The sequence below is a fragment of the Lampris incognitus genome, chromosome 2, assembly GCF_029633865.1.
Source record: "Lampris incognitus isolate fLamInc1 chromosome 2, fLamInc1.hap2, whole genome shotgun sequence".
NCBI lineage: Eukaryota > Metazoa > Chordata > Actinopteri > Lampriformes > Lampridae > Lampris > Lampris incognitus.
The window spans coordinates 103,178,538-103,204,876 of record NC_079212.1 but is presented as its reverse complement, the minus strand read 5'-3'; the positions used below and the strand labels follow the sequence as shown (position 1 = coordinate 103,204,876).

Below are 26,339 nucleotides of genomic sequence, written 5' to 3'. Positions count from 1 at the left end.
TCTTTCTTCTTTTCCTTTCACGGCAGACTCGACATATTTCCTGTGTAGGTGTCATTACATTTGAATACTTGCTGGCACCAATGCTGGCACAAAGCATATAGAGGAGCAATTACACAATACTTATTTACACTGAAAGGCTGTTGCTCAAAAAAAAAAAAAAAACAGTGGGGAAAGATAAATGTGGCATTTTATAAAATGAAAAAAAATCAGATACCCACTTTAATAAAACCTAATTTTGCCACTATCTTTCCAATGTTAAACTCGAAATAAAAATGTTCGCATTATCTACTGACCGTGATGCCAGTGGAACCCCGGGTTAGTGTTCTGTTTCCATACAACACTGAAAGTGTTAGCCAACAAAATCCACGACAACAATTGCAGTGTGAATGGTAGCTAGTACTTTTAAGAATTCCAAAAATGGCCATAAAAGTGCTCCAGATAACTCGTGCAGTCAAAAAGTCCAAGTCTTCTGAAGCTGTACGATAGCTGTGAGTGAAATGGAATGAAATTTAAACCATTATTATTTTTCTTTTACACAAAATCTTCCCTTCCTCCCCCACTTTCAAAACAAACCTGTCGCCGGCATGTTCAAGTTCAGAAACATTCAGAAATGTTCAAACAGAGGAAACAGAGACAGTCTCAAAAGAACATATCTGAACTTGAACGTGCCTGGGCCAGGTTTGTTGTGAAAGTGAGGGAGGTGGAAAGACTTGCATTAAACAATGGTTTAAATTTTGTTCTTTTCCACTCACAGAGCTATCGTACAGCTTCAGAAGACTTGGGACTGTGCGGCACACGCTATTTGGAGCACTTCTATGGCCTTTTTTATTTTGCCAAACTGGGCACAAGGCAATGCAATTGTTTGGAAGAAAGCTGCTCTGACTTTTTGATTACCAACTCCTACACATGTGGGACCAGATCATTAATCTGGGTTTCTACTGACATGAGGGTGACTAGATAATTACAGAATTTTCATTTTAGGATGAAAACTGCCTCTTTAAAGACCAACTCACCCCCAACCCTAACTCTGTGTGACACCTGACATCAACTGGTGAAAACCAAGGTACACTAGTGCCAGGTGATGTCACTTTGTAAAAGCACAATAGATGGTGACATCACCTGGCACTAATGACCAGCCAATAGCAGATGGCCAGGTAAGTACCTTCTTCTTCACCATTAAATACCAGGGGTCAGATTTAAGTTTGGGGTTTAGTTACTCTTAAACTGAATGATGACATAAATGCATTATTTTTCTTACTGTGAGTTGTCCTGCAACTCCAAAGTCAGCCAGTTTGGCCTGGCCCTCAGTGTTCAGCAAGATGTTGCCTGCCTTGATGTCTCTGTGGATCTTTCTCATAAAGTGGAGGTACTCCAAGCCTTTTAGAGTAAATTGTAGAATGGCAGCAATCTCCTCTTCTGTTAGCTACAGGTCAGAAAGACACATGCACGCGCGCGCGCGCGCACACACACACACACACACACACACACACACACACACACACACACACACACACACACACACACACACACACACCATGTAAAAGCGGCACAATTTCAGCTGTTGGTTTACATGTGTAAGTTTTCTGACTGACAACCCTCTTTCATTTAATACAACAGCAACGGTCTGATCCAAAAGACTTCTGTTGTGTGTATGCACGTGCATGTGTGTGTGTGTGTATGCAGGGGCAACACCAGTGATTTCGGGTCCCATGAAAAGATATCACACTGACTAATAAAAAGTTATTAACCTTATGTTTTAATATTTATTTAGGGCCCCTGTCAGTCAGGCGTCTTGGAAGTGTCTTAACTTTCCCAGCCTACATGGCACTTATGTGTGTGAGTCTGTGGTCTGTGTGTATGTTATGCTACCGTTTTGTTGCGTAGTCGTAAAATGTCAGACACCGATCCTGCTCCACAATACTCCATAACAATCCAAAGGTCACTGTTCTTGAAGTAGCTGCCATAGTATCGTACTACATGGGGACTGGATAGAAAAAAAAGGCAGCAGTGAACATGTTGTCCCCCACAAATGCAGAGACTCCCATTATCAAGAGAATGGCAGTGGAATGTGCAAAAACCATTATGCAAATGAGGAAAACACACAAGTGGGTAGCGATTAATGCTCAGATGGAGCAAATACAAGTGTGAACCAAACTTCAAGACTAAAACTGAAATGGGGAGAGATTTCTTCTTATGTAAAGTTTGGGATCTTTTTGACCTGCAGTGGTTGCCATAATGGCCAATTAGTTACTTTGTACATGTAGTATGAAACACAGTGTTAAAAGTGCATGAAGACCACAGCGATGGGATGCATCCTTCCCCCTGACTGCATCAAAATCGGACCTGTGAAGTCTGAGGATATCATGCTTTACAGATGAATGGACAGAGACAAATCTATTTACAACATTCTATTTGCTTGCGTTTTAAACTCATTGCCATTATTACACATCTTGCACAATCTCCACATTTACCAGTGTGGTAGACTTTGGTTTAGGCTAGAATAGTAGCGAGAGAAATGCAGAAAATTATTTCCATCCATTTTCTGTGTATACAAAGACATTTGATTCATAAACCAGTGCAACTAATACAAAAAAAAATTCCCTACTGTAGTTTAACATATTTATTAGTAAGAAGTCTAGAATTCATATACTCCGAAAATGTAAAATAATTGTATTACAGTGTGCTACCACCGCTAGACACTTCCCCATAAACAAGTTTTGATAAATGGGAGTAAAGGGGGAACCTAGAGCGGTCCTGTGTTTTTGAAAATAAAATTCTCAAACTTAAAATTAATCTTTTGCAGAACAATTTCAGATTAACTAACAGAACACTGGCACGAGCTTGTCCTTCTCCTTGATTAGACATGTTAGTGTAAAAACTGGACACTTCCACTGTAACACTTCCACTGTAAAAAAGATCCTTGCATACACTCACTGGCCACTTTATTAGGTACACCTTGCTAGTACCGGGTTGGACCCCCTTTTGCCTTCAGAACTGCCTTAATCCTTCGTGGCATAGATTCAACAAGATACTGGAAACATTCCTCAGAGAGTTTGGTCCATATTGACATGATAGCATCACGCAGTTGCTGCAGATTTGTCGGCTGCACATCCATGATGCGAATCTCCCGGTCCACCACATCCCAAAGGTGCTCTATTGGATTGAGATCTGGTGACTGTGGAGGCCATTTGAGTGCAGTGAACTCATTGTCATGTTCAAGAAACCAGTCTGAGATGATTCGAGCTTTATGACATGGCGCGTTATCCTGCTGGAAGTAGCCATCAGAAGATGGGAACACTGTGGTCATAAAGGGATGGACATGGTCAGCAACAATACTCAGGTAGGCTGTGGTGTTGACACGATGCTCAATTGGTACTAAGGGGCCCAAAGTGTGCCAAGAAAATATCCCCCACACCATTACACCACCACCACCAGCCTGAACCGTTGATACAAGGCAGGATGGATCCATGCTTTCATGTTGTTGACGCCAAATTCTGACCCTACCATCCGAATGTCAGCAGAAATCGAGACTCATCAGACCAGGCAACGTTTTTCCAATCTTCTATTGTCCAATTTTGGTGAGCCTGTGCGAATTGTAGCCTCAGTTTCCTGTTCTTAGCTGACAGGAGTGGCACCTGGTGTGGTCTTCTGCTGCTGTAGCCCATCTGCCTCAAGGTTCGACGTGTTGTGCGTTCAGAGATGCTCTTCTGCATACCTCGGTTGTAATGAGTGGTTATTTGAGTTACTGTTGCCTTTCTATCAGCTCGAACCAGTCTGGCCATTCTCCTCTGACCTCTGGCATCAACAAGGCATTTTCACCCACAGAACTGCTGCTCACTGGATATTTTCTCTTTTTCGGACCATTCTCTGTAAACCCTAGAGATGGTTGTACGTGAAAATCCCAGTAGATCAGCAGTTTCTGAAATACTCAGACCAGCCCGTCTCGCACCAACAACCATGCCACGTTCAAAGTCACTTAAATCACCTTTCTTCCCCATTCTGATGCTCGGTTTGAACTGCAGCAGATCGTCTTGACCATGTCTACATGCCTAAATGCATTGAGTTGCTGCCATGTGATTGGCTGATTAGAAATTTGCGTTAACGAGCAGTTGGATAGGTGTGCCTAATAAAGTGGCCGGTGAGTGTATAACACAAACTCATTTTTTGTAGAGTTCTGGTTTGACATACCTCAGAAAATCCTCAGGTCAATAGTATATGGGATGTAAAACCTTTTGCTATTGTTGGTAGTGATTGAAGCACGTTCACTCTCTGACAATGTATTATGTATAAACCAATATTTTCTTCATCATTATTTTCTTTAAGACAATAATACCATCACTGGTCAGCCCTGTCGGGAGTAGCTGGGCTGAGTATGGCTTGTATAACCTTTGATTAGCCACTTTATGACAGGAAAGTCAAAAATGAGAATAAGTGATAGAGCTTATAAATCTTAAATCTACATTTATTTTCAACAAAATAGAAAGGAGAACTAAACTAGAGACTAGAAAAGGACTAGAAAAGTGCTATCAAAACATAGTCACTCATTCATACTTTGTTAATATTAAAAGTGAATGCTGTCATTAAAACTTTTCAAGGAAAGAAAAGGCACATTTGTATTTAAACTCATACTCATCATGTTTTAAACCTTTATGTGGACATTCCACAAACATGTGCAAGCACAGGAACTTGTAGGCACATAAATAGCAATGCCATCACTCTTAAAATTCATAATGCTTTCACACTGCTGCAGTTTGTCTTAATGCTTAATGAAAGAAACTGACCAAACATTGCAACTCATTGTAGTACTGCATCCGAATTTGCATTGACTTTCAATTACACAAACTTGATAGAAGTTAGTCCTTAACAATGCACCAATATATAGAATAGAATACAATAAAACCAGCGCACAAAATGGCATAAGAAAACATGCACTGCATGAATCGGTATGGCACTGCAACAGTGCTATATTTCATTTGAATTGACTGACCCTCATCTAAGATCAGTCAATACATTACATGTGGACCTGGCCTAAGGATATACAAGCAATCACCAACACAGTGTACACTACCTGTTGCACTGCTGCATGATGGAAATCTCTTTGATGATTTCCTGAAGGTCAGATTCTACAGGGACCTGTTTGATAGCCACAATCTCCCCGGTCTCCTTATAATGCGCCTTAAAAACACTGCCATATGACCTGCGGAGTCATACACACATGGAATCAATGATAAACACAAAAACACACAAATATGCATGAACACACATATATAAAAGGGTTAGACAAATTCAGTGTAGAGGTCATAACCTCTCAACTACTGATAAATTGGACTAATGTCCACAACCACCAAATGCACATACCCATGAATGCAAAGAACAGATGCAATATAGTCAATGTGAGAGCTTCACAATGTGAGGTGCTTTACTCTCTCTGTAATAACAAAGGTGTAATAACAGTTGTAAAAAATAAGTCAAAATTTCTCAATTTCACATTGTTATCTATCTATGTATCTATCTAGAAAATGTTGTTAGTCATTTAACATATTTTGTTGTAACACACCACAAAAAACAAAAAAAAACCCTCCCTACCTCCTTCTCCCCTCCCAAACCTGTCCCTACAACCTCCAGCCTGTCACAGTCACTAGGGCATAGCGTGAGAACGCTGTCGTGTGTGTCTCGGAGGAAGCACATTTGATATCCTGATCTAGGAGTTGTAGCAGCAAGATTAGTTAGAGCAGGGTTGGGGGGAAGGGGGAAAATAGTAGATTAAAAAAACAAAAACAAATGAACAACTTTCGGTGTGCCATTGTCCCGTGTTGGACTTCAGCAAGCTGTGGGTTTAGGGGAGGGGTAATGTAGTCTTGCACTCTCACTCTCTCTTTTTAACGCATACTTTCTCACCTTGATGCAAACTTGCAACAAGCGGTAAACTAGTACAGCTTTTTCAAAAGGCTCATAAGGCATCTTATCAATATCTATTTTAATAATAATAAAGGATTACATTTATAGAGTACTTTATCCAGACACCAAAAGCACTTCACAGTGAAGAGGGACACTTACCTCAACCACCACCAATGTGCAACACCCACCTGGATGATGCACGGCAGCCATTTTGCACCAGAACACTCACCACACATCAGCTTGAGGTGGGGAGGGAAGAATCATTGAGCCAGTTAAATGGGGGAATGATCAGGTGGCCAGAGATTCAGGTTGGGAATTTTGCCAGGACACCGGGGAACCCCCCACTCTTTGTGATAAATGCCATGGGGTCTTTAATGACCACAATGAGCCAGGACCTTGGTTTTAACATCTCATCTGAAGGACGGCACCTCCTACAGCACAGTGTCACTCCCCATCACTGCAATGGGACATTTGGATATTTTTTTTTTTGTCGTTTATTAGGACCAGAGGGAAGACTTCCCCCTACTGGCCCAACAACACAATTTCCAGCAGCAACTCAGTTTTCCCGGGAGGTCTCCCATCCAAGTACTAGCCAAGCCCATACCTGCTTAGCTTCTGTTATTCAGCAGAACAAGGATACATGTTGGTATGGCTGCTGGCAAAATTTTAATTCGCAACCCGCTCTCATGGTACTGAAATTTGGCCCCGATTGATCTAATGCAAGTAGGTACTCGGTAGTACCGACATAATTCGAGTTCGGTACCCAATCATATATGACAGCGTTATATACTGAAACACAGCTGCTGAGTCTGCACACGTGTATATTCAGCTAAAGTTGGGACCAATCCGATCCACTATCAGGTGCTGATACTGATGTAATTCACTCATCGGATATCAGGACTGATGTTACTGAGCCACGGTCGATCCAGATTCCATAGTCTGATATTTTTATGAATTATAAATATGTACTAATGCAATTTTAAGCCCGCAGCCAAAATGGTACATGTACGTTCAGGTAGTAAGAAGTGTTTTGAGGGTGGGAACGTGGGATTCAAGCTCTTCACTTGCCTGCATAGAGAGCATTTAAGTTTAATGCATTTTTGTATATTTTTTGCTCTTTTAATAAGAAGTGCTGTGTGGTTTACTACAGCCTCATGTAACCTTAAACATAACACCACCAAAAAATAATAATAAATAACGATAATATTCATGAATAAAGAGCTCTGTACAGGTATCGGCAGTTATGCAATTACAGGTATCAGAATCGGATCAGAACTGAAAAACAAAGTGGCTCAGTGCATCTCTAGATTCAGCCACAAAGCTGTAGAGAATCTGCATGTGTATGCAATGATGTAAACTCCCTTGTGAAGGCAGAGTGCAGTTATAATCTCTCTCTCACACACACACACACACACACACACACACACACACACACACACACACACACACACACACTCACACACACACACACAGACTAGTCATACACAGTCACATTAGTGTCACACACACACAAACATGTTGGGTTAGTTAGGGGATCAGTCAGCCGTTCAACAGAGGAAGTGAGTTGAGAAACAGGAAATAAAGAGGCAATGCTTAGAGAGAGAGAGTGCGAGAGAGAGAGAGAGAGAGTGTGAGAGAGAGAGAGCTAGTGAACATATGGAAGAGAAAAAAAGGAACGCATTGGTGATAAACACATTTGAATGCAGTCAAAAAGTTGTAAACCAAGACAGTATCATCCATCACTCCAACATTATGGAACCTGCTGTGAGTCAATGTGTGAAATGTTGGCACGTGTGGGTGCATGGTGTGTGTGTTGTGTTACTGTCAGTATGATTAATACAAACTCAAAGAAAGTCCGTGGCTGGGGGACTGATTGGATTGTTGGGCTGTTTAACGTGGGTAACAGTAACTGACTGACTGGCTGGCGAGCTGATTCACAGGCAGAGTTGCTGTCTGACTAACAGATTGTGACACTGCCTTCTTGACTCTGTCTGACTGTAAAACAATTTGACTGGATGACTCACCCTTCACCAAGCTTCTCCAAGACATCAAAGACTTCCTCAGGCTGCTTAGTCAAACTGTCTTCACTTAATTTTTTCAATTGTCTGTTAAGACACAGAGACAGACAGGAAGACAGAGGAGAGCGAGAAAGAGAGACAAGAGGGACAAAGTTTACAAAATGAAAACCCTTATGCTCTTTAACATCACCCTAAAATAAATCATGCTCAAAACAAAAGCAAGCAAGTGTAGAAATCGATTAGTTGACAAACATTTACATTAAAATGTTAACCATTAATTAAATGGTAATTTCTATGACAGAATACAACAGCTTCAATGCCAGAGCAAGCTCGCATGCCTCAATTACCATTAAACGGATAAAAATTATTATAGTTTGACAGGCGTTAAACCACACTTTTCTTCTTCCCAAAGAAGTGTTGGTGTAGAAATTATACAACAAAGATGTGCTTTGTAACCTAAACACTTAAGCAGGACAGTTTTATTTTGGATACAAAATAATATGGGGGGGGGCACAGAAAAAGATGCTGTTTAACAGTAAATAAAAAACTAAGCAGAGCAAAAGAGGTGATGGCACATGTTTCTGGTCAAACCCCTCTTCTTTAGTGTGTCTACAGGAGACATGAATAGAATACATCATGCATATATTTGTCATTAGTCATGAGTGAGAGAGTATTTTACAACACTTATAGGCAGGATTTTGATGTCAACAACTAAAGCACAGTACAAATAAAAACAAATATTTCAATATGATAAAGTCAATATTATATGTCCAAGCAAACATCTCTTTGAGACACAGTTCATAAAGCTTGGGGATATGGGGCATCTGGGTAGCATAGCAGTCTATTCCGTTGCCTACCAAACACGGGGATCGCCGGTTCGAATCCCCGTGTTACCTCTGGCTCTGTTGGGTGTCCCTACAAACACAATTGGTCGTGTTTGCGGGTGGGAAGCCGGATGAGGGTATGTGTCCTGGTCGCTGCACTAGCATCTCCTCTGGTCGGTCGGGGCGCCTGTTCGGGGGGGGGATAGTGTGATCCTCCCTCGCGCTACATCCCCCTGGCAAAACTCCTCACTGTCAGGTGAAAAGAAGCGGCTGGCAACTCCACATGTATCCGGAGGAAGCATGTGGTAGTCTGAAGCCCTCCCCAGCTCAAAAGAGGGGGTGGAGCACTGACCAGGATGGCTCGGAAGAGTGGGATAATTGGACGGGTACAATTGGGGGGAAAATCCCCCCCCCTCCAAAAAAAAAAAGCTTGGGGACATAAGACATTGAGAAATAGACATAAACTCCCTGGTGCTAACGATGCAATAGAAAAGCTGACAAGTACAGCTTTTCATTAAAAACAACTAGGCAAGACTGAGTTATATTTAAAAAGCCCAAAGGATTAAAATTCTAAAACTTTCAATGCCAAACTGTTGGCTACACTTTTTTCCCTTTTGAGTGTCTCCCTCTCTTGCTATCTTCTGGAATTCTAGACAGCTTCCTCAGTTTCTTGATGATGCCAACAGCATATAAACAGCCTTGTTCTTTGGACTAAAATAGATACAATGCATGAAAAGGGTAGCTTCTGAATTATTCCTATTGTGACAGCAGACTCTAATAAAACAGGACGTGAGGTGCTGAAGTCTTATAGTGAATAAGGTCTGTTTCAGTTCATTTGTAAGATCAGGCTTAAATCAATGTCAGACTGAATGAAGTATTCAGGTTGAGCACCACAACAGTTGGAGACAAAGTGGGAGCTGAGAAGAATACTAACTTTTTGGGCAAATCCACTCTTGAGTAACAGTAAGATGGCTAGAAATTCTGTTTGCTACTGTACACAAACTGTTGACCAACAGACTTGCTTTGCATTATACCAAACATACAGTGGTGCATTCAATACTGAGTACATTTTGGTTAAATGTCTATTTTATGTCATACTATGGCCTGTTGATCCAAGACTTTATTCTTTTAAGAGTGAGAGTTTTCTCAATTTACATCAGCAAGGAAATGTGCTCAAATGACCACCGTATAGGTTGAGACTACCGGCACAAGAGCAATGGTCCATTTTGAGTATTGAGACGCAACCCCAACTTGGTATCCCTTTATGTGTTTTGTCGAACAATCTCCACAAACCTTTCCAGGTGTAAAGTAAATGTGTAACCTGTGTGTGGTGTGCCTTTGGCTAAGAGAGCGGCTCCATCATTACCAGTTGAATAGCGCTTTTTATTTTAAAAAAAAACTTTCATCTTGTCAATCATATTATAAACAATTAGGCCTACATCTGTGACTTTTGACTGGTTCTGATTTTTTTTTACCTCTTCTATGAAGTGGCGACCTTGCAGTATATTAGGCAGAAAAGCACAGTGTTTGTCCGAGTTGTTTTCTGTCTGCAACCTACTACTACTACTTTCGGCTGCTCTCGTTAGGGGTCGCCACAGCAGATTATCCGTTTCCATTTCTTCCTGTCCTCTGCATCTTCCTCTGTCACACCAGCCACCTGCATGTCCTCCCTCACCACATCCATAAACCTCCTTTGGCCTTCTTCTTTTCCTCTTGCCCAACAACTCCATATTCAGCATCCTTCTCCCAGTATAATGAGCGTCTCTCCTCCACACATGTCCAGGCCATCTCAATCTTGCCTCTTGCTTTGTCTCCAAACCATCCAACCTGAGCTGTCCCTCTAATATAATTGTTCCTAATCCTGTCCTTCTTCGTCACTCCCAGTGCAAACCTTAGCATCTTCAGCTGTGCCACCTCCTGTCTTTTCATCAGTGCCACTGTCTCCAAACCATATAACACAGCTGGTCTCACAACCATCTTGTAAACTTTCCCTTTAACTCTATTCCCTTTCTGTCTGCAACCTGATCTGAGTATTTATTCTTACAGATGATTACAAAACAGAATGTCTTAAGTTTCAGGGGACACCTACTAGGTAATGAGGGTATAAATACCCAAGAAGATATGCATGTATATACACAGTGTGTATGTGTGTGTGTGTGTGTGTGTGTGTGTGTGTGTGTGTGTGTGTGTGTGTGTGTGTGTGTGTGTGTGTGTGTGTGTGTGTGTAAATAAAACAACTTGGTGTTAACAAATTTGGGCTACTTTAACATATTGTGTTGATATTTAAGGGATTGAATGGTGGGACATTCAGTTCAATATTGTAGACCAGAAGAAAAAAATACTACCTGTGATCATTGTGCAGTTTCTTTCAAATGAGAGACAAGAAACCATCACCTCTAGAGAAAATGGGAAATGATAACAGCAGTAGCATACTTTCACCAAATGGAAAATCGATTTTCATTTGTTTGATTTTTCAAATGATTTCAGCACATTAAACTGCACATGAACCACAATTTAGACTGATGTTGAACACAGAGAAAGTAACCTCCCTGAGCACAATGACCGTACAGAGGAAACACTGGATGATAGAGGATAGGAGATAGCGAGGAAAGCTGTCATTGTCCATATATATATATGTGTGTGTGTATTGTCATGCTATGTAGCCTGACAGACAAAACATCAGCTTTTACGTCATGAAGCAAACATCAGGAATTATGAACTAGTGTAGACTATCAAAAGCTCTGGTAGATTTATGAGACTGCCAAAGAATACAGTGCTTGTCAACAAGACACTATCTGCTAAAACGAATATGTAAAATACAACATTGGCCTACATTCATATTTGCGCTCATCCGGAGTTCTCACAAAACTTTGACAAGAGTATACCAACAATGATTATATTAATCATTATCACACTCATATCAACTGCAATTGTATCAATTACTACATCACTTTTTCTTATTCAAGGCTACTGATAAGGCTTGCTTTCAATAGACATGCATACTTTGACAAAGTTTGTTGTGCTATGAGAAAGTTACATCCCACAACTGTCCAAATAAAAATATATATATATATATACCCAGCAGGCCCCGACAGACAATACTCTGATGTGGGATCCAACTATATCATTTTCATCCAAAAATTCATTCAAAATCTCCATACTTATATTACCAAGGAAAACCAGTATTTAAATTTTTAAAACGTATGGGTTAACTGTACGTTCAATTTCAAAATACAGTTGATCCAACTGTTCAGCTATAGTGTGAATTAAACCAAGTTAAACCTACCAAAATCTACATGTGAGCCATTTAGACTTAACGCACTGGGCATCTATGGGATTAGAGTGCTTTAGAGACAGGGGTGGAGATCGAGGCAACAAATCCACAACACCTTTACTTTTTCAGCTTCAACACAAATGACAAACTAGACCTCATTGAATTAACAAAGTATCATGTCAAGTCATGTCAAGATAAGCGACATCTGCCGGTGCTTGCCCTAAAATCACTTTAATTCCGTCCTTAAAAAAGCCTTTACAGTAACATACTGCACGTCTCCGCAGATGAGCTGTGAATGTCTTGTATTTCACCCCAACCATCACCACCAATCCGTCAAAGTTGCCCTCCAGACTGCGTTGAGTTACAGAGGATCGGTGTCTACACGGTGTCGCAGGTCTGGCTGTTCAGTTTCAATAAACCTCTCCAGTTGATTTTTTTTCTTTAACTGATTATAAAATTTTAGACAGGCAAAACGACTAACAGCCCATGTTACGTTCATACTGGAGCTGGCTAACGCTACTCAATGTACAAAGTTCAGTAGGGGAACTCAATGGAAATGTACGAGGGTTATTTTGCCAAACGTTACCTTCGTGGGTGACTCCTCATCTGCACTTTGTCCTTGTGTTCCATGGTGTCCCTTTTTAAGCAGCCGGACTCCCTCCAGGCGAATATGGGCAAGCTTGTTAAACACAGATGTCCGATGTTTGACAATAAAACCAGGCTGTCGTACCCAATGCTACACAGACGGCATGAAGTTAGCAGTTAGCTAGCTAGTCCGCTAGCCCGTTTCGCTTTACTGAGTGTGCTGCCTCCGAGGGTGTCGCCAAACTTATCGTTCGTCATTTTGTAAAAACCCCGCAAACATAAACTCCCAACTTTTTCCCGTAGAGACTATATTTTAGCTCATGGCTTCATTCCGCCGTGTTGGTACAATTTCGGACTTGTTTGACAATTTGCTCGTTGGCTCGTCGACTGTCTTGACACCCTCTCTCCAGAAGCAGGAAGGGTAGTCAGGTAGTGAGCGCTAAGGAAGAGGGAAGGCGGTCTAAACAAAGGCTGCAATGCGAAACAGCGCCAACAGAGGGCGCTCCAGACTGATGAACAATATCACATTAAGGGAGTTGACAGGGACCTAAATTGAATTTCAAGTGCAATTCTCCCAAGTGCAATTCTCTAAAAATCGCCTTAGACCCGTCTTTTCTTTCATAGAAACTAAGTACACAGTAGAAAAAGTATCAAGAAATCTGCCACAAACAACAATGTCTTTGAGCAATCTGCTATACAGTAGGTCAAGCTGGGCTAGGTCACCTTTGTGTGCTTGAAATCAGACCCCACTTTAAAATAAAAGGACATTATCATGTCAATTGTTGTGATCTGTAACATCACAGTTCTAAAATGCAGCAGGGATACTAGACATTTAACCCGCTGATACATGTAACCCTTTGATACAGTGTCAGATTACATTCTACACATGTGGCTGAATTGGATTGGAGGTCAGAATAGTTTCGCAGTGTCTAGTGAAATCAAATGTAATTTTCCAACATACAATATGAAAACGAGACTGACATCAATAGAATAGTTTATTTCGAGGAACATAACACAATGATGTTCACATCTTAACAGTAAATAACATCCATGGGGTTGCAATGAACTTGAGCTTCAGACCGGGAATGCATAACGGCACAGAGCTGAAAAAAAAAAGTTATGATTAGACACATGCCAGATCTTAATTTGCACTAGTGCCAGCAGCCCATTTTTATTTATATCATAATGTACACACTCACAAAAAAGCCCAGAGTTGAATCTGGGTTTTAGCAACAGAGGCTTCATAAAGTATTCACCTCCACTTTTTTATTTTGCTACGTTGCAGTCATTAAAAATGGGGATGCTTAATAACTCCTTTAGAACGAATTTAGTATGACAGAATGGAAAAGTATTTAGATGTCCTCAGAAATGTATTAAACATATAAACCTGAAAATCACTGTAAGTGACATGGCAGCTGCCGTGCAGAACCCGGTACTTTGGAAGGTACTGAATTTATACTGTGGTATCTGATGGTAAAGGTCTTCAACGAGACTGGTCTGCCATATGTGCTAGTTGCTAGTTAACAACAAAAACTTTATAAGCAACTACAAAAGTGTTCATGATTTGGATATCTATGGTAAAGCTATGTCTCAAATATACAACATTCACACGAAAACCTTTAGGATGATAGCCATCAGTTGAAAAAACCACGAATTCACAAAACCTATCTTAATGTGTTAATTGACTTAGAGTCACACTGTCCAAATTACTCCCCCCCCAATTTTTTTTTCTTTTACAGAAAGACCTATCCTGTAGTCATTTCATGTTAAAATGCCAGAAAGATGTGTGGATATATATATATATATACACACACACACACACACACACACACACACACATACATACATACATATATGTGTGTATGTAAGGAAATTTGTGTTTGGTAGATTATTTCTTTGTTGTAACAATGCTTCTTGGCAATAAATCTTACATCAGGCACCTGATTGTCAGCACCTGGGGTACCAGAAGCTCAAAACAAGAGTCAATGGCAACAGCAAAATAAGCTGTTTGGCATTGGCAGAGAAAATTTGGCAAATTTTCCATGGGCGCAACCCACATACTCAGCTCTACTGCTCATCCCACAAATGTATGTTCCTTACAAATGTGGCACCATTTAAAAGGGAAATAAACAGGCTTTCCAACGGAATAAGATTTATTGCCAAGAAGCATTGTTACAGCAAAGAAATAATCTACCAAACACAAATTTCCTTAGTTTTTGTGCTAAGTATATATATTTTGGTGAAAGACATAAAACAACATTGACCAAGTGGTGATCTGTAAAATCAACTGGAAATTTCTCCTGACTAATCTGGTGTTAAGGTGTCTGGTGATATACAGCCTTTCTAGTATGGCAGCATTGACCCTGTTCCCTCAAACCTTTACCCATGTGTACTGTCTGGTGCTTGAATTCTTTATTCTCCAAGCATCAATTAAATCAAGTTGTGACAATACCCTGGATAAAGTGATCGAATATTGTAAATGTGGTTCTTCACTTGTCGTCACCGAGAGCCAGAAGGAGGAGGATGATTACATCGCCATTCTCCTCCTGGCTTTCAGTGAAAGGCAGGTCCGCCGCCACCTCTTCCCTGTCCCTCTGCACCTCCTGCCCAGGCTTGGTTGCAGCATCTGTTGGGGAGGTTATGCATGCAGCAGTGCCACTAACGCCACACACACTGGGTCCCTCTGATACAGTTACCATGTCATCTACGGTCATTTTATCTTTCCCCGAATTACTATGGGGTTTAAGAGACTCCAGGTTTACATTTTGTGGAGTTTCACTTGTTTCTCCACGGACATCAGCCTCACTAACCACCCGCCGCTTCAGCCACCTGGTCGGCAGCTTCTGCTGCATCCTCCGCTTCCTGCTCTCTATGCGGGCAAGTGAAGCGCTTGTGTCCCATGCCCCCGCATTCGAGACACTTCATACTACCTGAACTTACATATACCACTTTGGTTATGGGTTTAAAATTGCATCATTACATACTAATAATTCATAAAATATCAGACTTTGGAATCTGGATTGTTCGTGGATTGGTCGTGGATTGGTAACGTCAGTCCGATATCCGATGAGTGAATTACGTCAGTATCAGCACCTGATACCGATACTGGATTGGACCCAACTCTAATTTCTAAGTGTGCCTGTCTTTCTTTCACCGTTAATCTGCAGTTCCAAGTTTAAGAGTTTACCAGCTTTTAGTTATGAGAGACAATTCATTTAAGTTCACAAATCTGGAAATTGTATCAGAATCCTTAAAATATATCAGAATCCTTAACTTGAATGATAATCCCCTTAAAACAGATGATGTATGAATGCAGAACATGTATTCAGAGAGTGTTGTATACAGTCGGATTCCTGGTTTACGTCTTCCAATATCCCTTATCAATGCTTAAAGTACTGTTGTGTTTGAGCTACCATGCATGTCTGTATGATGCATCTACTGTTTAACTACACAGGTTTCCTTGTATGAATAAAGCACAGTTTACTTAGTTGAGACCAACTGACAAAAGACTTACCATGGGTTTACTCGCCAGAGGGCCGCACACTTTGGAAAACGCCAGCTTCCCTCATCGCTTCAAACTCCTTGGCAGAATCATAGTGCTTGTAAAAGTCAGCATAGGCCTGCTTCCTGGGCTCTGTTACAGAGTACTGAGGGGATAAAAAACAGAGAATTTGTATGTGCATTTTTACTTCTTTGTTGGAGTGCACATTTAATCAAATTAATTACTGGTGAAAGCACTTCTGCCAATCACAAGACATTTTGTCTCTAGTTGTTCTCAAATGCAGTTCAACCATTACAACTGGATCTAATGAAAATAAATTACTGTAAAAAGCTAGCCTTTGAAGGTTGCTGCACATCTACAGCTATGGTTCTCTGTGTCTTAGCAAGACAATTTAGAATTACACCTATGGACACTGAATTGAAATTGCATTATCAAATTTAATGGTAATTTGATTTGTTTTAATAAACTTAATGGTAATTTAATTCATTTTGAGAAGTCACCCTCACAGGTATGGGAGTATAAATGTGTTTTTAGAATATAATGGAATACTCTTTATTAGTCATTTTGCACATACAAATGAAATTTACTCTGCATTTAACCCATCCAAGCTGTGTAGCTAGGAACAGTGGGCAGCTGCCGTGCAGCACCCAGGACCAACTCCAGTTATTTCTTCCTTTTGTCTTTGGTCAGGGGCACAGATAAGAGTATTAACCCTAGTTTTGATGGTGGGTGGAAACCGGAGTGTCCGGAGGAAACCATCGCAGACATGGGGAGCACATGCAAACTCCACAAAAAAAGGACCTGGGACGGCCTGGGGTTCGAACCCAGGACCTTTTTCTGTGAGGCAACAGCGCTAACCACTGGGCCACCGTGACCCCTTTTTGTGTGTGTATGGAAGCAAGGAAAAACTTAATTTGATTGTTTTTAAATCCATCTTGTACCACAGGTCCTGAAAATAAAGATTTGATTGGATACATTTATTCCATTGATCTTTATCATAACATCTTGTTAAAAAAATTAAGATTATGATTTTAGCAAAAATGCAGCCCTACTCTCACCTTGAAGACTGTAGCTGTAATCAGGGATAATGCAAATGCAATAGGCAGGTGGAACCTCAGGCGCTTTCCCAGCAGCCCCCTCATCGCAGGCTTTGGCAGAGACATGGTGAATTACCTAAGGTTAAACAAGAAGTGAGGAGAAAAATCACATTTCATGTTAATCTTGTGCAGTTCCATCAAGTCAATAAAACCCTACTGATAAACTTACATCACATAACCTGATACCAACAGGGGCTTTCACAACTAATTCAGTTTGCACTGCATTGCCCTCAACACAGCAGAATTTGTCATCTTTCCTCTCTTCCCACAGAACATAGTGTTTCCAAATGTCAAACAAGACTACAATTGCACTTTGGTTCACAAAAATCAATCATATATTTCATTTTGAATGAAAAATAATTTGCAATCACATCATAGAGGCAAATACAATTATTTGTTGTTTTGTGTTAATCAGCCTTTTTCAAAACACCTGGTATTCCCACTTGATTGTAACTATGCCTGCAGGTAATTGCTTTCCTTCGTGTATATAATTTCCACGTTTTCCTTAAAATTTGGGAAATTTGTAAATCACTAAAATTAGATCCTCCTATTTGTTGATATCTCCTTTTAGCTTATGAATGGGCACTAGTTAGGTCCCAGTGCTCAGTACTAAAGTCCAACAGGCAGAACTTTGGGGGCAAGCTCACTGAGCTGGGCACTGTATCGTAATTGGCACTTCAATGATGCATTTGCATACCTAGTTTATACCCCACCACAAATTTTGCACTTTATAAATTGTCATCATACCCATCGGCTAAACAGAAATGGAAATAGGACGACAAATGACACAACATTTGTAAAAACCTGCCAAATTGGGGTCTGGTGCCATGACCCACCACCATGCAAAATTTTGGAGAAAGAAAATCACAGTAAAATGAGTAATCTAGTTACTTGGAAAATATTATAAAAATCAGCAGTTAAATAAAGAAAACAAAAAAAGTGCTTGAGCACAGTAGAGTCCCCAACCTTGAATTAAAACAGGTATTACTGCAACACACACTTTTGATTACAGGCTACCTTTAATTTCACTCGCCTTGTATAAAACTTGGCACTTTTTACTGGTAAGGCCAGGTTCTTGTTGTGAATTGTGATGAAATATTAATTCTGAAAGATAAGTTAAAATCCCTATTGTCTTGGCTAAAATGATATGCAGTAATATGGAGTGTTTTCTCCTTGCAGCATTTGATTTGTTTTATTTATGTTAGTGATGTGTTGGCTCCCCAAAAAACTCAGTCAATACAATATTGTAGGGGAGGCCCGTGCTCTAAGAACAAGATCAAAGTGCAGGAGATAATAAATTCATTAACAGAAATAAAAGTGAATACCTCGGCATACAGGATTCAGTGCAAACTGTTCTCAAAACCACATAAGACATGTATGGTCATAAAGTGCAGACCTCCACAAAACCTTTCCGTACAGTCAGCCTTATTAAAGTCAGAAGGAAGCCAGTGAACCTCTCGCTGTGATATTCAGCAATACTGGTCTAGAATGGTTTAAAGGATGAAAGTAACACTGGCATAAAAACTGTACAACCATGACAAGCCTGGCCTATAACAATGTAGACTCCCTCAAGGAATTTAATAAATGTTCGTGTCAGAGGAACATAACACACTAGTCTAAAAGGAGAAAGGATAACAACTGAACTCAGATTATTGAGCTGAGACACCAAGACGAAGTACTGAATATGGTGGACACCCCTGAGTAATGCCCATGCCATGTGTCAGCGAATACTGACATAGCTGAAGTGTCCTTGAGCAAGACTGAATTTTTACCATTTATTCCCTCTTTATCGTTTATTCTATCTTTATCACATCTGTTACAATGAAAATTATTAATGGTGTTTTTGGCTATCATTACTTTTGTTATTTCTGGGGGAAAAAACAAAAACAGAATCAAACCTTTTAATTTCTTGTTAAGCTTGTTGATTCCAGACCAAACTAGGGTCCCAGCTTTGACTCAACAACAATAGGTATATTTCAACAGTTTAGGTGAATTGTTTTCTATCTGGAACTGTCTGAACTCTGATACATTTTGCATATGAATGTATTATTAAATCGGATTCTGACATTGAATTCCTATATCTAATATGAAGGTTATGTAGAAGGACATGGCAAAAGCACGAATACATTGAATTCGAAGATTAGACGTAAACCATTGACTGGCATAACTTCCAACGTATTGGAGATGTAATGTCCCAGAATGACGAAGCACGCCACTACAGCGCAGCCAAGTGAGGTCAACACGGACACCATGACCCTTTCTCTCAACTAGTCTCTCGGCTTTACGTCTCCCACTTCTTAATGAGTGATATTGTAATAAAACCCAAATCCATTACTAAATTGTATGTGCCAACGGCACGCATTACAATTTGAACAGGCGACATTAGCCGATTATGCAGCACAGGTGGCTAGCTCAACACAAGGAAACGCCAGCTATACCATATAAGGTCATACAAGGAAAACTCAAAACGTTACAGCAATTTATTTCCTATGACGTGGGCAAGTCATTTATCATAACTTTAATAATGTTAAATTAATTAGAAAAATATAGATCAAGCCTCAACGCGAATGACAAAGCTAGTGCAAGTTAGCATTGACGGCTGGTGTCGACAGCACGAAAAAGGCGCTAGCGGGTTAAGTGAATAAAAAACAACAAACCAAAAGCAACTTGGCGAGAGTAAACAGCCAATTTTAAGTCTTGGTAAAAATGTGACTAATACGTTTACACAAAATGAAAACACAGTTTACTTAATTTGCCAAATACTCACAAATAAGACTGACGACCTTCGCAGAGACCAATATCACTGTGCTGTCTTAACAGGAAGATGCTACCGGTGCCGCGGAGGGATAATCATCACTACATTCGCGCAATATTTACGGGTTGTTTTTTTTAAAGAGGAAATTAGCATTGAGAAGGACGGTTGAAACATATATTTCTACACGGAGTTAAGAAAGAGCAACTGCCCTGGAATGAAATATCGTATAATCAAATTTTACTTCTATTGTATTTTTACTATTTAAAAGTGTTTTCTTTTTTTCTGGTAGCACTTGTGTTTCACTCTTATTTGTAGCGTCACGACCGCGTGCATATATTGGAAAGGAAAACCAGTTATGTGTAGTGAACATCCATTCAAAATTTAATCGTGTCAATTGCATTTCGTATAAATCCATTTCGTATGAACTCAGTCCTGTTCATTTCTGCTGTACTGGCCAACTTTGGCGATAGTTGATGGTCTCCAGTTCCACCACAGGTTGGCAGCAGAGCACTCCCTACCACATTACATTTGATCGGGTCAACGTTACAGTCTTAATGAACTTGCTAGTGCAAGAAGACGTCCAAGTGTTAACACATAGGTCATAACCTATGTGAGTAACCACGGAGAGCATAAGACACACAACCGCTTCTCACGTCTTATCTGGATAAAGACTGTCTTGAGTGCCTTACTCAAAAGCACTCGAGTTGCGGTTCTTCAGGTGGGGGGTTGTATTTTCATGAATTCCCGGTATTTCTGGCCCTCCCTGAAATTGTAGCCTCTGTTAAAACCTGGTACACAAACCACTAAGCCAACACACATTTATAGTAATATATTTCTTCTATAGTTATTTTGTTTTACTTTTTTTCCCCAAATTACTACATATTACATTTCATAAAAGTTCTTATACAATTACGATACATATTTTTGTCATATCTGGTTCATTGAATAACGCATGGTGGAGAGCGAACGTGAAGAAAAGACAGACAACTGACGGATAAAGAGAGAGAGGGTAGAAAGAGAGAGGAATCCACTTTATTAAAGATTGTGTTTGTTAAAACAGGTCTAGGTATAATAATGACAATAATAAATCAAACTCATGTCGCATCTTTCTAACACTTAAAGTCGCTTTTTTGAAACAAGACAACAGATAAACATAGCACAAACATACAGGGGTGGATGGGGAGGGGGGGCTACGAGAGGGAGAAGCGGCAGCCACACACGACGCCAGCAGTGCTCTCCCACTTAGACAGACACAAAAGGGCAAGAAAAACAAAAAACAGCAGCACCGTGGACGATGGTTTTCTGTAGAGGTTTACTGCCGTACTCTGTTCCTCCCCCGAGGCACTATTTAACCCATAGCTGGGGGCTGGTTCGTGGGCATCAGGGAATATCCACACACCGGTGGGCCTGCGTACCGCACGTCTAGGGGCCAGACCTCCTCAGAGTCCCTTGCAGTTCAGCCAGGGGCTAAGGTGTACCCAGTTACCATGTGTCGCCACGAGGAGGCGCTGCATAGAGCTCGCTGTTGGAGAGGCTATGTACTGGCAGGGAGAGACTTATGCGCTCGGCTCTCCTGTACGCATTTCTGCCAGCCAGCGGGGAAGGTGAGCGTGAGACGTGGCAGGCACAGAACACTACACAAACACACTAACGCTTCACAACAACCTGACTTCTCACACAAGAATGTCAGGCACACATGATAAGGTATGCCAAGCAGAGATTTATGCATTCAAAGAAAAGGCATAAAAATGAAAGAAGATAGGGAGAGGGAGAGAAAGAGAGAGCGAGAGAGAGAGAGAGAGAGAGAGAGAGAGAGAGAGAGAGAGAGAGAGAGAGAGAGAGAGAGAATGAGAGAGTTTTTCAACAATACTTTAATAAAAATTACAAAAAAGTTACAACACAAAGGCCAACATGGTCAGTAACACAAGATTCACAGAATCTAAATCATCTCAGGACCCCCCCCCCCAAGATCAGCTCATCATCAGCAATACAGCAAAGTACATTTTTACAACACCACACATTGCGAAAACTTTCCAGCTCGTCCATCAATTTGAAGTAGCAAAAATCTACTTTTAAACGAGCTCTTAACATTTTTGCAAACACAAAAACAGCATCATCATACCCAGCGTCCTCCACTCTGTTCCTTCTGCTCGGGACCACGGCCATCTTTGCACTCCCCAGAATGAAATTGAAAAGTTGGCATTTGGCCTTGTTTTTTCCGGGAGTACCTGTAGCCCAGAATGAACATGGGTGTGGAAAAGACTCCCCCAAACAACCCAAAAACATCTTACAGCAAAGTAAAGAGGGGGGGATGATTGAAAGATGAAAAAGGAGAGGATAGTCGATGAAATTCATCAAATGGGGTGAGCTCTATTTGACCTCATTACATCACATGGACAGTACTGTCATGAGATGCACCTTTGCCCTGTGAACCATAGGGGAACTTTAAAATAGACAGCTTCAGTCACGCCAAGAAATGTTTCTTTCTTGAACAGACACAAATAAACAGAGTCAAAGCGTGAAGTACATGAAGTGAGGAAATGCGTCAACCTATCACGCTGCAACGACTGAATTAAAACGACCCACTGCCAAACAGCAGGAAGAGTTTGTTCAGGTGAGTATGTTATAACACACACACACAAACACACACACACACACACACAAAGAACAAATACACAGTACTTTATACCATGTAAATAATCCCTTTGTCCCTGAACAAAAATTCCCTCTATGGCAAACACACATTCATGCGCACGTCACAGAGGCACATGCACATGTGCTATGCAACAAGTGGGCTATTAGTTTAAATGTAATCAGGGAATGGTGGTCCGATTAAATGTTGGTTTCTTTTATGTTTGTCTAAAGTCAGTCAGCAGAAGGATTGTCAAACTGAACCTCTGAAACGAGATTACAATACATTCCCAGTTATCTTGTCAATCATGAAAAATACACACACAAAAAAATAAAAATAAATAAAAAATCGTACACCACGCATGTATACATACAAGCACAAAGACAATCACAGACCAGCGTACAAAAACATAGAGATACACTAACAGAGGCAAAACCACAAACACCATATATATATATATATTTACTCATATATTTTCGTAATGTGTGTGTGTGTGTGTGTGGTGTTAGTGTGTGCTAGTTAGTGTAGATAGCGGGACCGAAAACTAAAGCATTTATGATCCTAATTCTTTTTGGAGGTGGTAGGTATTGTCTCAGAGTAAGAGAAACATCCCAGAAAATTAAAATTATGCATGATTATGCATAAATATGCAAAATATACACCACCATTCAAAAGTTTGGGATCACCCAAACAATTTCGTGTTTTCCATGAAAAGTCACACTTATTCACCACCATATGTTGTGAAATGAATAGAAAATAGAGTCAAGACATTGACAAGGTTAGAAATAATGATTTGTATTTGAAATAAGATTTTTTTTACATCAAACTTTGCTTTCGTCAAAGAATCCTCCATTTGCAGCAATTACAGCATTGCAGACCTTTGGCATTCTAGCTGTTAATTTGTTGAGGTAATCTGGAGAAATTGCACCCCACGCTTCCAGAAGCAGCTCCCACAAGTTGGATTAGTTGGATGGGCACTTCTTTGAGCAGATTGAGTTTCTGGAGCATCACATTTGTGGGGTCAATTAAACGCTCAAAATGGCCAGAAAAAGAGAACTTTCATCTGAAACTCGACAGTCTATTCTTGTTCTTAGAAATGAAGGCTATTCCATGCGAGAAATTGCTAAGAAATTGAAGATTTCCTACACCGGTGTGTACTACTCCCTTCAGAGGACAGCACAAGCAGGCTCTAACAGGTACTATTTAATGAAGATGCCAGTTGGGGACCTGTGAGGCGTCTGTTTCTCATACTAGAGACTCTAATGTACTTATCTTCTTGCTCAGTTGTGCAACGCGGCCTCCCACTTCTTTTTCTACTCTGGTTAGAGCCTGTTTGTGCTGTCCTCTGAAGGGAGTAGTACACACCGGTGTAGGAAATCTTCAATTTCTTAGCAATTTCTCGCATGGAATAGCCTTCATTTCTAAGAACAAGAATAGACTGTCGAGTTTCAGATGAAAGTTCTCTTTTTCTGGCCATTTTGAGCGTTTAATTGACCCCACAAATGTGATGCTCCAGAAACTCAATCTGCTCAAAGAAGTGCCCATCCAACCAATCCAACTTGTGGGAGCTGCTTCTGGAAGCGTGGGGTGCAATTTCTCCAGATTACCTCAACAAATTAACAGCTAGAATGCCAAAGGTCTGCAATGCTGTAATTGCTGCAAATGGAGGATTCTTTGACGAAAGCAAAGTTTGATGTAAAAAAAATCTTATTTCAAATACAAATCATTATTTCTAACCTTGTCAATGTCTTGACTCTATTTTCTATTCATTTCACAACATATGGTGGTGAATAAGTGTGACTTTTCATGGAAAACACAAAATTGTTTGGGTGATCCCAAACTTTTGAACGGTAGTGTACATTTTTCTAAAAATGGCTAAAAAAACACTTTTCTCGGCATTTCAGATGATTCTGAGCATTTTTGATTTTTTTCACCCAAACTTTTTTCTGGGACCCCCCCCTTAACCTGGAAAATGTGACCCTCTCCCCTTTTAATGTTATTGTCATGTATGTATGTATGTATGTATGTATGTATGTATGTATGTATGTATGTATGTATGTATGTATGTGAAATATGCTTTGTGACCATCATGTACTACTTGCCATTTAGCCCCTTTCCAGCCCCACTTGAAGTGGGGTACCGCTACATTGTAGCAGGGTTCTTCTAGTATATGCATATATATATATATATATATATATATATATATATATATATATATATATATATATATATATATATATATATATATATGTGTGTGTGTGTGTGTGTGTGTGTGTGTGTAGAAAGTGTGAGGTTAAAAAAATGCTTTTAACTATATATCTAATGCTATTATTGACCCTTTCCCAGTTTGAAGATTACATTTATGCACTGGCCGAGATAGATTTTGATTGGTTATGAAACTGCATAAAGAAATCATTATATGTATCATATAATGATATATGCTATAATCATATATGTATGCGTGTGTGTGTGTGTGTGTGTGTGTGTGTGTGTGTGTGTGTGTTAGTCTGTTTGTGCAAGAGCAGGAAAAGTGGTTTGGCAGTTTGGATAATGGATGGATGGATATATATATATATACATACATACATATATACACACACACACTGATAATCCAGTGAGTCAAGTGTATGCGTATGTATGTATATGTGTGTGTGTGTATATATATGTGTGTGTATGTAGTATATGTATGTATATATGTATATATACATATATACATAGATACACACACACGTATATATATATAAAGGAAGCACACACAGGCTCACACACACACACACACACACACACACACACACACACACACACACAGACTTCAAATTATGTCTCAATGGAGTGAGCCATTTGATCCTATTTTAATCAAGTCACTGATTATTTTGTCAATGGTTCTTTGTTACAACATCTGATGTATGCTGGAAAAAGCGAGTGAATGAGGCAACAGATATTATCAATGGAGGGTTGAGTATTTCCATGTGGACGTTCACACTTTTATCAATGTGTCACACACGTGTGGTGCTTATACAGGCTTTGGAATCTGCTGCGCGCGGACACACACACACACACACACACACACACACACACACACACACACACACACACACACACACACACACACACACACACACTGTGGCAGAGACACTTTTCAGCATGTCACACAGACACATGACTGGGCATCTGAGCAAACCACCATGCTGCAACAGAAAGCTTAATAATGACTTACAGGTGTGGGGATGGTTGTAATACCTCTTAAAAAGTGTTACAACTAACCCCATAATGACAACTAAATACAAATCTAAACAAAGACTGTGAAAAGGGCCATTTTTAGGAAAGAGGCAAAGCAAACAAATCATGCAGAGAGAAAACCAGCCCCAAAAAAAAAAAAAAAAAAGATCCAAGAAGACCAAAATTGGTAATCAACCTCAAGGTTTTGTTTTTTTGCCTGGTTGAATAATGTTCAAATGACATTTGAAAATGTTTTTGATGACAGGTTTGTTCCCTATACCAAAGCTTCCCAAACCGAGTAATGAGTTGGAATTGGATCTGTCATCTACAGGATAAACAAAGAAAATATTGAGTTGAAAGCAAGAACTTAATGAAACTTGTACACCGTTAAAAAGTACAAACTGTTAGAATCACACTGATGATGATAGACCTTTATGAAAATTTGCCAGTAGTTAATGAAGTTTATTCACAAAACAGGAACCAATTGTCTTGCAGAGTGGATGTTTACTTTATTTTATGCTCTTTCCCTGCCTTT

The 26,339-nt window shown here is 40.1% G+C and overlaps 2 protein-coding genes across 2 annotated transcripts in view; both read right to left on the bottom strand.

The window, feature by feature from the left end:
* LOC130107176 (serine/threonine-protein kinase 4-like) overlaps positions 1 to 12,984 on the bottom strand; it is a 46,108-nt gene extending 33,124 nt beyond the window's left edge. The window contains exons 1-5 of the mRNA XM_056273631.1: positions 12,601 to 12,984; positions 7,923 to 8,003; positions 5,069 to 5,197; positions 1,870 to 1,984; positions 1,259 to 1,423 (exon numbers count right to left, since the gene is read on the bottom strand). Of these exons, the coding sequence (XP_056129606.1) occupies positions 1,259 to 1,423; positions 1,870 to 1,984; positions 5,069 to 5,197; positions 7,923 to 8,003; positions 12,601 to 12,644 (534 nt within the window). The 5' untranslated portion in view covers positions 12,645 to 12,984. The remainder of the gene's footprint in view (positions 1 to 1,258; positions 1,424 to 1,869; positions 1,985 to 5,068; positions 5,198 to 7,922; positions 8,004 to 12,600) is intronic.
* A 597-nt stretch (positions 12,985 to 13,581) lies between these two features.
* LOC130108134 (cytochrome c oxidase subunit 6C-1) lies at positions 13,582 to 20,043 on the bottom strand. Its single transcript, XM_056274986.1, has 4 exons — positions 19,966 to 20,043; positions 17,160 to 17,274; positions 16,114 to 16,246; positions 13,582 to 13,702 (listed from the first exon to the last, which is right to left on the bottom strand). The coding sequence occupies exons 2-3, from the start codon at positions 17,262 to 17,264 to the stop codon at positions 16,121 to 16,123; spliced, it is 231 nt and encodes a 76-aa protein (XP_056130961.1). The 5' UTR covers positions 17,265 to 17,274; positions 19,966 to 20,043; the 3' UTR covers positions 13,582 to 13,702; positions 16,114 to 16,120.
* Positions 20,044 to 26,339: the final 6,296 nt, after the last annotated feature.